Below are 16,347 nucleotides of genomic sequence, written 5' to 3'. Positions count from 1 at the left end.
GTTTTTGGCGCCGTTGCCGGGGAAAGTATTATTCAATATCAAATTAAAACTTTTTCTTTATTAATTTAGATTGTATACATCTTTTTTTTTTAATGTCTTTGTCTTTTGTGATTTTTTATTTATTTATTTTTATTTCTTTAAATTTTGTTATTATTATTACTTTTTATTTTTTATTTTATTTTTTTTCATTTTTTGCCTATCTTACGTTGTCTTGTTTTACATTGTAGGCTGAGTTGTGCATGCCAAGAAATCGTAGAGAAATTCAGCCATTTGATCTAGAGATAGAAAGAACCTGTTGAGTAATAAAGAAAGGGACGAGATGAACACGACAAGTACTATTCATGGCAGAAAACCAGAACTAGAACCAGAACCAGAATCAGAATCAGAATCAGAGATTGCTACATGATTATCCCATGCCAAACCCAATTGGAGCTCAAGCCAACATACTGAGACCAACTATCAATGCCAATAACTTTGAGATCAAACCAGGACTCATTCAGATGGTTCAGCAGGGGTAATTTGGTGGAAATCCAACTGAAAATCCTAATGCACATTTAGCAAACTTTTTAGAGATATGCGACACCATCAAAATGAACGGCATTAGTGAGGATGCAATCAGACTAAGGCTGTTTCCTTTTTCGTTGAGAGATAAAGCTAAGGTGTGGTTAAATTCCAAAGCTCCAAATTCATTTATCACATGGGCAACCGTATCACAAGAATTCTTGAGTAAGTGTTTTCCACCAAGTAAGACGGCTAAACTCAGGAATGATATTACTAGTTTTGTTCAATTTGATGGTGAATCTTTGAATGATGCGTGGGAAAGGTTTAAGGAATTGCAAAGACGGTGTCCACACCATGGTCTGCCTGACTGGTTGATTGTGCAGACATTCTATAATGGTCTATCTCATTCAGTTAGAATCACTATAGATGTTGTCGCAAAGGGTGCACTAATGGATAAGTCTACAGAGGATGCATATGAGCTACTTAAAGAAATGACTTCTAAGAATTATCAATGGTATACTGAGAAAGGTATGCCTAAAAAAGCCTCAGGTATGTATGAAGTTGATGGCATCGATATGTTAAACGCCAAGGTAGACAATCTTGTAAAAATGTTTGGTAAGTTGGGGAATGTCAATGCTGTTTATTTTAATTTCAATTCTGCCAATAATTGTGATTGGCATGAGAATTCTCACTTAGGCTTTGATTGTATGCAGGTTGAGCAAGCTCAGTATATTTTGAATTATAACATGTAGAACTAAGAAAATAACCCATATTCTAACAACTATAATGCAGGTTGGAGAAATCACTCCAATTTTTCCTAGAAGGATCAGGGCGGCAGTAGCAATTCTAGACCTAGCAATCCTCCTGGTTTTCAATCGAGATCTTAATGAGTGATGCAGCAGCAACCAGAAAGCAAGCCGTCTTAGGAGTTGGCAATTGAAAAGTTAGTTAATACCACTGCAAATAGATTTGAAAAGCTAGAGGCAAAAGTAGACCAGATGGCCAGTTTCAACAGAAATTTGGAGGTTCAATTGGGGCAGATCTCAAATGCCATAAATTCGAGAGATCAAGGTAAGTTGCCTAGCAAAACTGAGGTGAATCCAAGAGAGGAAGTCAAGGCAGTGACATTGAGAAGTGGTAAGCAACTTTGTGAGGTAAGTAGTAAACATGTTACAGGTGATGCTGATAAAAAGAATAATATTGAGATTAGTGATAAGAATGAGCAGAACGAGATACCATCGCTAACACCACTTGTTAAACCTTATGTTCCTCCTATCTATTTTCCTCAAAGGCTTAAACAAAATAAGGTTGACAAATAGTTTGAAAAATTTCTTGAAGCTTTTAAACAATTGCACATTAACATTCCATTTGTAGATACTTTGGCGCAGATTCTTGCTTATGCAAAATTTTTGAAAGAAATTATGTCAAACAAAAGGAAGCTAGAGGATTATAAGACCATTGCCTTGACTGAAGAATACGGAGCTATGATTCAAAACAAATTGCCTCCAAAACGCAAGGATCTAGGGAGCTTTTCTATTCCTTGCACTATTGGTGAAATTAATTTTGATAAAGTTTTATGTAACCTTGGTGCAAGTATTAATTTGATGCCCTTTTTTGTTTTCAGGAAGCTTGGACTAAAAGAACCAACACCCATCACTATTTCTCTTCAATTGGTTGATAGAAGTATCAAATATCCAAGGGGAGTAGTGGAAGATGTTTTGGTAAAAGTAGATAAATTTATTTTTCCTGTTGACTTTATTGTTCTGGACATGGAAAAAGATTATGATATGTTCATAATTTTAGGGAGACATTTTCTAGCCACAGGGAGAGCTTTGATTGATGTCCAGCAAGGAACACTTAGCCTTAGAATTTATGACGAGATAGTTATTTTCAATGTGTTTAAGGCAATGAAACATTTTAATGACAATGAAAAAGAAGTCTTAAGGATAGATGACATTGATGATTTAGTAAAGAGATTAAATGAGCTTATAGAAAATTGCATTGTTAACTCTTTTGATGAGTAGGAAAAAATTTTAAATGCCAAGAACAAGGTTGTGGTCATGAGCTATTTGGAAAAAAAACAAAAAGGTTGTCCATTTAAAAGAGACAAATTGTTTCCTTTGGATGTGTCATATTCTTCTTCAAAAGTCAAGCCACTAGGTCATGAAAAGGAAAAATTGATAAGGGTGCTTAGAAACTAAAATAAGGGGATTGGATGGAAAGTTGCTAACATTCAAAAAATAAGCCAATCAATTGGCATACACAAAATTTTGACAGAAGAAGGATTTAAGCCTCCGTGAAGATAGAAACTTAGTTAAGTTAATGACTATAAACAAGCGCTTCTTGGGAGGCAACCCAAGCTCTTTTTCCTTCTTTTTTTTTTTATTTCATTTTAGTTTTGTTGAATAAATATGACCAATAACCCATACTTGTGATGTTGTGTAAGTTCAAAAGAAAGGAAAATAAAGCTGATTCAGTTTGGACTGGCATGGGTATTCGTAATGTTCAATTATGTGTCAGGGGAGTATTCATTTTTCATTATAGTTCTTCTTTGTCTTTCACATTGAGGACAATGTGTTAAATAAGTTTGGGGGGGGGGGGGGGAGGGTGAAATTATTAATTGTTAATACATGCTATTTGTTTTGCTTAAGTGTTTTGATATAGATTTTTTTTTTTTTTGCGAAACTTATATCAGGTGTATATTTGGCCAACCCCTAAACTAGAAAATTTTGAGAAAGATAAAATAAGCAGAACTTGTTATTTGGAATCATGATTTGCATTTGGGTTCTTTATTGTGTTTAACATTGAATCTTTGATTTGGAATGAGCAATATCTTATAAAGCAAGATTAAGTATACTTGGGTTCTAAGATCATTGAAGTACATGTTCTTTGTGAAGTTGTGTGACTATGTATGAAAAATAAATACAATACTTTTCTTGTGATTATTCCTTTTGAGCTAGGCCTAAACAGGGTTTAAGTAAATAGGGTGAATAATGTTGAGCGAGATGGAGCATAAAATGCACTCGTTCAGTTAAAAAAAAAGAAAAAGAAAAGAAAAAAACGAGATGGAACATAAAATGCACTTGTTCAATTAGAAAAAAAAGAAAAAAAAAGAAAGAAGAGAAAAAAAGGAACCCTACTTTGCTACCTTTGTTTGTAGTAGTGAGAAGGGATGGTTACAAGAATAGTTGTTGCACTATTCGATCATGCGAATTACATGACAAAGCATAATTGAGTTTATAATTTTGTATGGATTCTTGAACTGGGAATGTAAGTATGCTTAGTTTCCTTTATTTGTTATTGTTATATTTTGAATTGATGATTTAAATGTGAGCATAATAAATGATTTGAATGTGATGAATGATTCCAACCATAAGTTTTGTGTTTGAGTATAGAATTTATTTTCTTTACTTGAGGACAAGCAATAATTCAAGTTTGGGAGTATTTGATATGAGAATTTATTCACATTTATTAATCATAATTGAGTAATATTTTAAGTATTTTATATATGTTTTATCTATAATTGTCTAGTATTTTGAGTTTATTTTATATATAGTAATTTTTTAATATTTTTTGTTATTTTACAAAAATACTATTTGGTGTTTGAGTTAAAAAAATTAAAAATAAAAAAATAAAAAAATATTTTAAAATTAATATTACAATTTAAATAAAAATAAACATTATAAATAATTAACATTATAATATAATTAGTAATATATTAAATATTATATTATCTATTATATTATTTATATATAATATATATTATATATATGTGTGTGTGCGCGTCTGTGGTGGTTAGGGTTGGCAATGGTTCGGTTTGGTTTCGGTTTTTACCAAAATTATAATCAAATCAAACTTAAATTACTAAAACCAAAATCAAACCATTACCCATTTGGTTTTAAAAATTTAAAACCATAACCAAACCATTCGATTTTGGTTCGATTTTGGTTTAACCATGGTTTTTTAGTTTAATCCATATCAACAAACAAAGACAAATAGCATTCATAATTTTTTTTGATAATTTCACAACAAATAAAGATAAATTCTAATAAAGTTACCTTATTCTTGCATAAAGTTACAAAACTTATTGGATATATAATCACATTTCCAAACCTACAATTGTTAAGATCAATAAATTAATATGTGCATAATTAAATTATAATTTAAGCTAAAAAAAATTAGCTACAAAAGTTAATACCTTCATCAACAACATTAATATATTCTTTGTAAATTAATGCATATCCATCTGAAATGAATGAGGCAACTCCATCTAACAAAATTATAAATATAAAAAATAAATTAATGTGAAGAGAGATGAGGCAGAGAACAAGAGGCAGCGAGGGTGAGAGAGATCGAGGGCGAGCGAGAGCAAGAGGGGCCGAGCCCTAGCGAGAACAAGAGAGATCTAGCGAGGGCGAGTGAGAGCAAGAGAGATGCAGAGAGCGAGGGCAATTGGCGAGCTCGTGCAGAGGAGCAGGAGAAATGAGGCAGAAATGGTGAGAGAGATTGAGGGAAAGTGAGAGCAGGGGCCGAGCCCTAGCGAGAGCAAGAGAGATCCAGCGAGGGCGAGCGAGAGCAAGAGACATGCAGAGAGCAAAGGCGGGGGTGGGCGGACGAGCTAGAGGCAACGAGGGTGAGAGAAAGTGAGAGCGAGGTTGAGAGAGGAAAGAGAAGAAAAGGGGAGAAGGGTTTGCAAGCAAGGCAATTGGGCTGGGGTGGGCTAGCCTCAGGTGGGCTGGGCTCAGGTGGACGGGATTGTATATAATATATATTATATATACATATTATACATATTATATTATATATATAACATATTATATATATTCGATTCGGTTCGGTTACCCACTATTCGGTTCGGTTCGGGTTTTGGTTCGATTTTAGTGAAAACCATAACCAAACCATACTCATTGAAACAGTGTTCGATTTTTTCCCGAACCAAACCATTACCCAGTCAAACAGTTTTTAACAGCGTTGACCGGTTCGATTTCGGTTCGATTTTCCATGATTTCGGTTACAATTGCCATCCCTAGTGGTGGTGTTTGTGTGTATGTATATAATAATATATTAATATAATAAATGGAGTCCAATTGCAATGCAATTGGAACTCCATGCCATACATATATATATATATATAATATAATAATAATAACAGAAAGGTTTGGGATTTGGCAAAGGACTTGGGCGGCGCAAGGCAGTGGACTTGAAGCAGAAAGTTTAAGAAATTGGTGGTTGCGGCGAAACTGAAGGCAGGAACGATTTGGGAAGCTTGCAGCAGCGCATGCAACACGCGCAGGCGTGCGCGGGTAGTGGATCCAAGGGAATCTCTGTTTTTCTTTTCTTTTTAATTTATTCCCTTAATGTTTTTCACTATTATTTTGAATTTTAATTAATTCTATCATGAACTAATTTGTTGAATTAAGGCCATGTATTGGCCGAAACTATGATGATGCATTTTTTATAATTTTATGTGATTGAATAAATTAGATTATGTTGAGTTGTGTGGTATTGAATTGAATGCTTGTAAATAATTGGCTACTATTTACATGATTTGATGTCTAATCTTGAAATCGAAATGAGATAGTTTGGGGATTGCATCGTAGGTATCATACACCATAAAGTAAAACCGACTAGAAATAGAATTCGATTTTTTTGTGCGACTTTTAGGGATATACTAGGAATTTCATAAATTATAATGTGTTTTTATTTAGTTAAACTTTCATAGAAATATAGGAAGTTATTAAATGATAATAGACTCGTTATAACCTAGAAATAGTGTAACGAATGTGTTAGGAGATTTCACTGTCACATACTCAATTTACCAATTCATTCACATAAAAATATATGATTTGCATTTCATAGCTAGGTTCATATATGTGCCTTAATTATTAAAATTCACTGATTTATTTGATTCAAGTTCCATTCCAAATCAATTTTATTTTATTAATTTAATTAATTAATTTACTCTTTTTCTTCTAATCTTTATTAAACTTGAAATTTTCTTTATTGTCTAAATAATAAAGAAAGTTTAAAAATTTGGTATTTGAAATCTTTCCTCATGGGAACAATATTCTTACTTACTATTATATTATTTGTTAGACCCATCTAAGTTGATTCGGTCCTTCCTATCGTTTGATGCGGAATGTTACAATTGGTATCAGAGCGAATTAAATAGAAACCCCAAGTGGAGACTTGGGAGGGGGGGGAAGGAAACCGATGATTCGTAAAATGAAATCCCTACTTGGAGATTCAGGAATAATCGGTTGAGGTCTTAAAGAATATTGATTTGAAAATGCTAACCTTGTTAGTGATAAAACAATTGGTCGAAATGACCTAGTTATGGAAGTTAGGATTCGATAGTATGGTTCGAGTGTAAGGTTGATTTAGTAACCTTGATTAGGGATCCATGAGATTTAGAAACTGTTGATTTAAGATCATTAGTCGAAATCTGTATGCTAAATGATGGGGTAACTGATAGTTACCAAGAATGATCGGGTTGTGAATGGTTAGTCTGATGTGACATAACCTAGTTGTCATGATTAGGATTAGGAACCGATGATATGAATCATCGAGATTCGAATGTAAGGATAAATTAGTGACTCTAAAAGTGAGGTGTGTAGATTAATGATCCAAGGGATTAGGTCAAATGAGAGGCCAAAGACGGATGGTCGTTTTAGGAATATAAAGATATTCGTAAGGAGAATCTATTGGTTAGATTTGAAGTAGTCTTCATTTGACAGCATACGAATGCACTCTTTAGTCGAGGAAAGACTTGAGAATGCAAGTATGAGTGGTGTTGGAAACGCTACAAGGGAATAGTGATCCGTTAAGTTTTGGTATGCAATTGCGGTATGAGCGTGTGAGGCTCAAGGGGCAGATTAACCTCAGTATCTAGTGTGGCAGTGCTAATGGAATCATGAGATGAGTCGTTTTTGCATATGCCTCGAGGATAGAGTTGGGTTGCATGGAAAGACCTGATCTTTGGAGAAGATAGTCCGATGAGGGTGGGGAATGGTGCCAGGGTGCGAGGGCCTGAACAAAGAGATACTCCTGGCAGGCTTCTGGGAAGGAAAAATAGCCATTACTGCCAGTTTTTTGCTAGATAACTGTGTGCATCTAAGGCGAGTCCTTGGTCTTATAACCCATTGGTTCAATATACACTTAAGTGACCCCTAGATGTCTCTAACACACTACAAAAAATCAACGTTCTGTCATTAAAACATCAAAATCCGTCACTAAATTTTTTAGCGGCGGATTTAGTGACAAGCACCTTTCTGTCGCTAAAAAGGGTATCACTGAAATTTAGCAACGGGGTTAGCGATTGGATTTTTTTAGCAACAAAATCAGTGATAGGTATATCCCCTGTCATTGATTAGCGACGGGTATAACTCCCGTTGCTGATTAGCGATGAGTACAACCCCGTTACTAAATTCAGTGACGGAATACGTCGCTAATTCCGTCACTAAATTCAACGTGCGCCGAGCTCGTCTTCCCCTCATATGCGCCACGTGGCCACTCCTCTGCTCGCCACATGGCAGGGCTGGGTACTCCCATCTATTATCTCAAGCTCTCTACCGGATTTGAATCCCCAACTTTTTATGATCAAGTTCCGCGCGTGAGCCAGCTGATCTGGAAGCCTCCTTGTTTATTGATGTGTGTATAAAATATATTTATAGTATTCTCTTTCAAATATTTCAGAATTATATTTATATACCAAAATTTTTCAAACTTATTTAATGATATTAATTTTAATATTAATGTTAGTAAAGGGAAATGAACATTAATTTTAATTTTATTTCATTATTAATTCAAATAAAAGTTTATTGATTATTATATTAGCAGTGAAAAATTATGTTCTTATTTTGATTTTAATTTGTAATATGTTTAAAAAATTATTAGTTTAATTTTTACTAATATTAATGTTAGTAAAAATTATTATAATATGTTTAAATGTAAAATTTTTAATTTTTTTTAGTTTTTAGTGACGGGGTTGACCGTCGTTAAATTTTAATTCTTTGTTTAATTGTTTTTTATTTTTTAGCGATGGAGTGACCTTGTCGCTAAATTTTAATTATTTATTTATTTATTTTATTTTTTAGCTACGAGATACGTTAAATTTTAATTTTTTGTTTATTTTATTTTATTTTTTAGTGACTGGAGTGGCCCCGTCGCTAAATTTTAATTTTTTTTTATTTTTTAGCGACATGGTGGCCCTGTTGCTAAATTTTAATTTTTTATTTTATTTTTTTTATTTTTTAGCGACGTAGTTGACCCTATCGCTAAATTTTAATTATTTTTTTTTTTGATTTTTTTATTTTTTAACGACAGGTGACCTCGTTGCTAAATTTTAAGTTTTTATTTAATTTTTAGCGACGAGGTTAACCTGTCGCTAAATTTTTATTTAATTTTTTTTTATTTTTTAGCTATAGGATTTCCATCGCTAAATTTAGTGATGGATTTTTCATTGGTAAATTAAAAAAAATATTTAAAAATATTAGCGACGGGAATTTCGTTACTATACATCGCTAATTAGCGACGAAATAATTCCGTCACTAAATTTCGTCGCTAAAAAATATTTTTCTTGTAGTGACAAATCTTTGAATTCATTCACGTGCGTTAAGTAAAAGTCTATGGTTCGTCAACACAAGAGACCCTTGGATGTCTTAATATATTTTTGTCATCGTAGCTTGTTCTCAAACTAATTTAATTCAATTTTTGAATCGTTCTTACACTTTTGCCCTTCAATTTTTATACCGTTCTTACACTTTTGTGCTTCAATTTTTATATTGTTCTCATGCTTTTGTGTTTTTTGATTTTAAACCATTCTCACACATTTGCATTTTTGATTTTGGACTGTTCTCAAGCTTTTACATTTTCAGTTTTTTGGATGAAATTCCTAGATCATTCTCATGCATTTATTGTTTTTGATTTTGGGTTGTCCCAAATCATTCTCAAGCTTTCAACTTGCTAGTCTCATGCATTTTGCACTTATGATGCTAGGTTTTTCTTCTCTCATTTTTGTAATTTTTTTACTTTTATAATTCTAGATATTTGAGGGTGATGAACCCTATATCATTCTCATGCATGTTCTTGCATTTTCAGTTTTAATCCAATCTTATGCATTATGTGCTTTTGATTCTAGGTTCATCCATCCTTTTATCCTTCTTGGCAAACCCTAGGTTGTTCTTGTGCATTTTTTACTTTTGATGTTAGACTTGCTTGTTCGCTAAGCTTTTGGTCCTTTCCATGCATTCATTGCATTGAAAAACAAAATACACCAAAAAAAAAAAAAAATTACAATAGGGTAAAAACATCATATATTGAAAGATAAATATAACTTGTTAGTATTTCAATCTTTTGCTTGTAATACTTTCATATTTCTAACAACTTGAGATCTTACATGATACCATTTTTAGTTTTTTGGATTTTTTTATCGAATTCCCATAGATAATGTCAATTGTTATTACTTAAATACAACAATGGATTAATTTGTCGAGGAATTGTCTTTTAGCTGTTGAGACTTTGCAAAAAAGAAGGCAATTAGAGGGCTTAGGCAGGTAGAGCTCTTGAATCAGTATTAAAGGAGTACTTTTTCTAAATATGAGCTTATCTACTTATAGGGGTTTGGAGGTTTGTGATAAACATCTCCAGCATTTTGAAATCGACTAGGATTTGAACTCTTGTGGATAAACTTTATTCTTTGTGAGATTTTGAAGGAAATTTTTAGAGTTGTCTTGTTTGTGCTTTTGGTTCTAGAAACACCCAGTGGGAGACTCATTTGGGAGATCTTAAAGTCCCCTGGAGACCCTTTTCATAAGAGACCTTATTTTTGCTGGGAGTTTGTCGAACAAGTATCTTGGAAACCCTTCTCTTGGGAGGGTTTTTGGGGGCTTTTTCCTTTATTTTGATGCTTACATTTTATCTTTAACTTGTGAACTTATTTTTCGTCGGCCTTGTGATTGAGTCAATGTATATTCATTGGGTGGATCATTTTACCCCAAGTCTTTTTCCCTTAGGGTCTACATATGTGCTTCCCTCGAGGTCTCTCATTGAGTTTATTTTATTATGTTTTGGTCTACATACACATCCAATGTATTTGTCCAGGGGGTTTGGCTCTGTTCGTTTTGATTGCAATTCATTTCCTAACTAAAAAAAAAAAAAAAAGAAAATCCTTCTTTCCAAAGTAGAAAGACAATGAAAAGAAACATCATACATCCGAGATAGACAATAATTACAAATAACGAAAAATATTAAAAATACAAAGCGTCTTAAAATAGGAGAGGGGCATGACCTAAATTAAGGATCCAAACTGCAGCAAAGATCAGAAGAAGTTGGAATCAAGGGTGAAGGAAATCAACTATATCTATACACACACACACACACATATATATATATATATATATATGAAGGAATTAGTTGGCAGCTTCAAGTATCATGTGGAAGGCATTATCAATGCAAGACCTGAATTTATGGGGATCCACGAAGCCCTTCTCCATGCGGATGGCCACCCTTAGCTTTCCAACATAACTCATCATTGTTATTCCAACAACCTAGCTACAAACATCAAATTAGTATTCCTAATATATATATATATATATATATATATAAGCACTAGAATATTACTAAGTATATTGTATTAGAGTTACTTATTCCTAAAATAATTAAAAGCAATATCACTTCTCAACTTTCTAAATAATAACAGGTGTCGTGATATCATCGTTCTAACTAAAGTCTTCTTATTCATTGAACAATCAAATGAAAACGATACATCTTTAACTTTACTATCTTAGTTTGACTTGTCAATTTTTTTTAAATGAATGCATCATATATATATATATATATTTTATATATAATTACTTTAACTTCTATCACCAAATTTTTGGTTATGTTTTAATTTTATAACTAATTTTTAATTTTTTACGTAGTATATTTATGTAATACTCTAAGAGTCCAGAGAAGGGTAATATATATCAAAGATAAGTAAGGAATAAAATAACACCAGTTGAATACCTTTAGGGCTGAATGTAGGTAAAGAACTCCCGGGTTAAGCGTACTTGAGCTAAGGAAGTTCAAAGATGGGTGACTCCCTAAGAAATTCACGTAGACTCATTAGTGTAAGTTGTTCCAATCTTTCCTATCGCTCGATGCTGGATGTTACAAATGGTATCTGAGCCGATCTTTAGTGAAAACGGTCCGATGAGGACGGAGAGTGGAGTCGGGGCTTATACAAAAAGCAACTTCTGGGAGGCTTCTAGACAGCCCCCCAAGAGAAGAAGATTTGGGACCAGTTGTAAAGTCTCATGATGAGGACGTCATGTGCTTAAAGGAAGAGAATATAATACCCCAAGAGCTCAGAGAATGATAGTATATATCGAGGATAAGTAAGGAATGAAATAATACTAGTTGGATACCTTTTGAGCTGAATATAGACAAATAACTCACGGGTTAAGCGTGATTGAGCTAGGGAAATGCAATAATGGGTGATCTCTTGGGAAGTTCGCATAGTAAATTGTTCCGGTCTTTCCTATCGCTCGATGTGAGATGTTACAACATACGTACCTAACTATGTGTTTGATTTTAATTTTATAATGAGATTGAATTTTTTTTTCAATAATATCAAAGTTTGTGTTAATTGGACCAAAACGCATATAGTTTGAGCTATTTATACAAACACTCTTTATGATTTGAAAACATCTTTAAAGATTTCTATAAATTATTTGTTTTGCATGGCTACTTCTTCCATTATTAACGACGATGATTAAACTCTAATTAATGAATTAATTAATATATTAATTGTATAAATATAGTTTTAATTATAAAAAATAACAATGCACTAAAAATATATATTTATGTATATATATGGATATAAAATATGTTTTAGTTAAATTGTATATTGTACACGTACACCATATTTTTATCATTATATACCTTTATATTTTAAAAAATATGTATATATATGTGTGTAGAAATAAAAATATAGGGTGAAGCTAGGAAATATTGTCGGCTACTGAATGATATATAATTTAACTAAAATATATTTAATGGATATATATATGTATAAATTGATATATTTATTAGTTTAGAGTTATATTTTTATATGTACAATATATTTTTATAATTAAGAATATATTTCTATATAAATATTTATTAATTGACTTAATTAGAGTTGAATTAACGTCGTTAGTAATGGATGGGAGTCTAAGTAAAAATAGAATAGATATTTTTAAATCACAAGATGTCTCTGTGTAGACAATTTATCTATTATAAAATTAAAACAAAGATCAAAGTTCCATATATTATTGGAGAAGTTAAAAATTCAAACTAAATATAGAGTTTGATATATTATTGAAAAATTCTAAAATAAAGTCAAATTTTAGTATTTTTTGTAATTTATTCTAAAATTAATATAAAAAGAAAGAAGAAAATGAAGAAGAAGAAGAAGAAGAAGCAACAACTCAAGCTGGCCGGCCTGATATTGTTGCCTTTTTTGGTTGGATGATGGTATATGGGGCGATTGGATCGGCCCACCTAATCGCCCCATATATTATTGTTTATAAGAAACTTGACTATAAAATCAATATTTATGATCTTTATGATTAAACATAAAGATAAATATTGTAACAAGAGTTGATAAGTTGAAGTGAGTAATTAGCAAAGTTGTGTTACCTCTGGACCGCCGACCAAAGCAAAATATAATCCTCTAATAGGCTGGTTAGCGAGCGCAATCTCCTCCATTGGGCCAATCAAATTTGATATCACCATGCTTGAGTTCTTAACTGTCTTGTGAATATATCGAGCTGTTGCCTGCAATCCAATTGATACGTGAATCCATACTAAACAACAACATGTATATATATATATATATATATATTAGTAAATGATTTTACTGTTTTACTAAAATAAAGGCGACACATACACATACACATACCTCGGAGCCTCTAAGTTGTCGCATCTTCTCCAATAGCAAACCAGTAAGGAAAGCAGCGGCCGAGTTCTTCTTCGTCTTGATAATGCGATGAGCTTTCATGACAAAGCTTATGGGGCTGGATGACTCGGTCTCGGCGGGAGTCAGCTTTGGTATGGGGACATTCAGGAAAGAGAAGTGATTACCCCATCGCATCTCCACTTTCGGGCTCACCATCTCGCTCACCGTTTTGTATTTGTCGCCGCCACCCAAGGCCCTGGTGTTCAGCACCACCAGCGCGGTGGAAGCTGCACTCCCCTCTTCTTGCCTTTCTGCTCGCATGTACAGTCGAGTTCCCAAGAACACTGTTCCCACCAACACATCGTTTATTGTCTGCAAAATCATTCAACATTTTCCCCAGATTAAAATCTTCGAGGAAATTATATAACGTTAATATTTCTGATAATACTATTAATTAAAATCATATGTGTTTAATAAAACAATTTAAAGTCAAGTATATATTTTAGTCGGTACTTACACGATTTTTTATACTTTTTTTCATTTCGATGTTCAAATTTTTTGTTCTTTTAATCACACATCTGAATTATGTAATTTCGAGTTAATTGCACTCTTAAATTTTTTGTTATTTCAATTATATCGCTAAACTATATAATTTCTGCTCAATTGTACACTTTAACAAATTTATTAAGAATAATGAATTTAGAAATATAATTAAAACAAAAAAAAAAAGTTTAAAAATGCAATTAATTCAAAATTACAAGTGCATGAGTGTCTTATAAATAACAAAAAGTTCAACTGTCTAAATAAAAAAAAAAAAATACAAGGCACAGACATTAAAATATGTTTTTTTGCCAATAATTTAATATTCTAATTATTTTTATAGTCAAATATAACCTAGTTATAACTCTATCTTAATTTGTTTTGATTTTATAAAACAATTTTACAGCACAGTAACAAGCTTTAATGGCATTGGATGTAGACAACTTGATGAATTTTTAATTTTTAACTATCTTTATTACTTATTATTATATTCTCAATATTTATATTTTTATGTATATATAGATATATATTTTTCAAAGTTTTGTTCATATAAATTATTTGATTATAGAAATTTAATTATTTATTAATCTACCTTTCATTACTTGAACAATACAAATTTTAAAGTTAAATATTACACCGATTATTTTCTTCTTCACCTCGACTCTCCCTTTTCAACTTTGGCATTTCTATGTACAAAAAATTTCTTTGTATAATATTGTTGGGTAATGCTATAAAAGGTATAAAAAATAAAATAGTGTGACTTCTTATTCTTTTTTTAAATTAATTAACTTATAATTAAAATAAGTATTACCTTCACCCATTATTCAACATAACATATTTATATAGAAAAATATATATTTTATAGGGCATAATATGAGTAACACAGCATCAGTGCTTACTACTCCGAGCTTGGCTTTGATTTGTTTGATCTGATCAAGAGAAAACGTCAAAGTGGTTATTGTGATCGGTCGGGACCCAACTCCATCTTCTCCTGATCGGATCGCCGTCCGGTCATCTTCAACAAAGTTACTCTTGAGGAAACCAAGCCCCAAATCCAGCACAGTATTCGCAAGCCCAGATAAAACTCGAGGCACTGACTTGAGGACGCTTATGCTCTTCCCACCTTTTTCCTTCGAATTCGATTGAAGCGAAGGAAAAGTTAATGGAAGAGAAGGATCGTCAGCTCTCTGCAAACAGGAAAGAAGAGCCCCCATCAGAGAATAGCCATCGCCGAGCGAATGGTGAAGCTTGAACACCAAGTTCCCGGCGGCGTTGCTGGTGGCGTACTTGACGACATGAAGCTCCCATAATGGCCGGCTAGATGGAAATTGTTCCAGAGCTATGGTCGACAAATAGTCGTCGAAGCAGCTGTCGTAGAATTCTGGGGACATGCCGGAGGGAAAATGGGCCACCTTGAGGTGGTCTTCCAGCTTCACTTCAACCCTCTTCCATTTTTTGGTCCCTTTCTTGTCGCCAACCTGCTTTTCCATGATCAAATATATATAAAATCATCACAATATACATACATACATATATATATATATACAGAGAGAGAGAGAGAGAGAGTAACCATGATGGAGGAAAACCGAGGATTGATGGGAAGGAAGACATTGTTGAGAAGAGAGAGAAATTGGGAGTCATCAATGGGAGCTTCGAATTCCAGAACAGCGAAAATGGAGACGGACATGACGGAGCTGTTGAAGTACTGCCCCGTTGGGCTCACCGGCTCAGACTCCATTGATCTCTCTCTGTCGTAGATAATAAAGCCAAATAATCTCTTCTTCTTCTTCTTCTTCTTCTTCTCGGCCAGCCATACGTTCCCCATACGTATATATACTTATAAACACATGTATATGCCAAATGAATGGTTTCTTGGTATGATAATAAATGTAGACATTCTTAATTACGTCCCTACAAAAGAAAAAATTTCCTGGTGGACAACGAAACGGGCACTCTGTGTGTAAAATCGAATTGAGCTTATTAATCTGAAAAGTTGAACTAATTGATAATTGAAAAAATCGAGTCCCAACCATATAAATCGATACTTCAAAAAAAAAAAAATCATATAAACCGAACTAATTAAGCCAATTAGACCTAAGAAACACAAAAAACTAAAGAAAATCAAATTAATCGATAGATTGACGTTATTTTAAATTGAATTAATTGGTAGAAACATAAAAAAAAAAAAATGACATCATTTTAAAATTATGTTGGTTCGATTACTTCAATTATTTTGGACAAAAAAACTAAATTAAAAATCAAAAACCTAACTTTTGAAAAAAATTAACCAAATTAAATCGATACAAGAAAAAAATATAACTGAACTAACAAATTCGGTCGGTTCGATTTAGTTAATTCGCATAAACCATGGTTTTGCTCTCTGC

General features: G+C 32.7%; 1 protein-coding gene and 1 non-coding gene across 3 annotated transcripts; both read right to left on the bottom strand.

The window, feature by feature from the left end:
- Positions 1 to 755: 755 nt before the first annotated feature.
- On the bottom strand, positions 756 to 862 carry LOC127792745 (small nucleolar RNA R71). The gene has a single exon (XR_008021213.1). It is a non-coding gene; the product is annotated as a small nucleolar RNA R71 (small nucleolar RNA).
- A 9,822-nt stretch (positions 863 to 10,684) lies between these two features.
- LOC127791451 (wax ester synthase/diacylglycerol acyltransferase 4-like) lies at positions 10,685 to 15,803 on the bottom strand. 2 transcript variants are annotated; one of them, XM_052321338.1, is made up of 5 exons: positions 15,534 to 15,803; positions 14,863 to 15,441; positions 13,427 to 13,795; positions 13,165 to 13,302; positions 10,685 to 11,052 (listed from the first exon to the last, which is right to left on the bottom strand). In XM_052321338.1, exons 1-5 carry the CDS (start codon positions 15,786 to 15,788, stop codon positions 10,966 to 10,968), a joined length of 1,428 nt encoding a protein of 475 aa, XP_052177298.1. In that variant the 5' UTR covers positions 15,789 to 15,803; the 3' UTR covers positions 10,685 to 10,965. The 2 variants fall into 2 exon arrangements, with proteins under 2 accessions (XP_052177298.1, XP_052177297.1); XM_052321337.1 differs by having other exon boundaries at positions 10,685 to 11,048.
- Positions 15,804 to 16,347: the final 544 nt, after the last annotated feature.

The sequence above is a fragment of the Diospyros lotus genome, chromosome 15, assembly GCF_014633365.1.
Source record: "Diospyros lotus cultivar Yz01 chromosome 15, ASM1463336v1, whole genome shotgun sequence".
Taxonomy (NCBI): domain Eukaryota; kingdom Viridiplantae; phylum Streptophyta; class Magnoliopsida; order Ericales; family Ebenaceae; genus Diospyros; species Diospyros lotus.
Note: the sequence above shows the minus strand (reverse complement) of the source record. Positions and strands in the feature narration are given on the sequence as shown.

What these genes read in the sequence shown, in the direction of transcription:
- LOC127791451 (XM_052321337.1), bottom strand. Translation starts at nt 15,788, where the DNA reads ATGGGGAACGTATGGCTGGCCGAGAAGAAGAAGAAGAAGAAGAAGAAG. An exon ending in GACAACTTAGAGGCTCCGAG is followed by an intron (nt 13,303 to 13,426) that starts GTATGTGTATGT and finishes ATTGGATTGCAG; the next exon opens with GCAACAGCTCGATATATTCA. An exon ending in CTTTGGTCGGCGGTCCAGAG is followed by an intron (nt 11,049 to 13,164) that starts GTAACACAACTT and finishes GTTTGTAGCTAG; the next exon opens with GTTGTTGGAATAACAATGAT.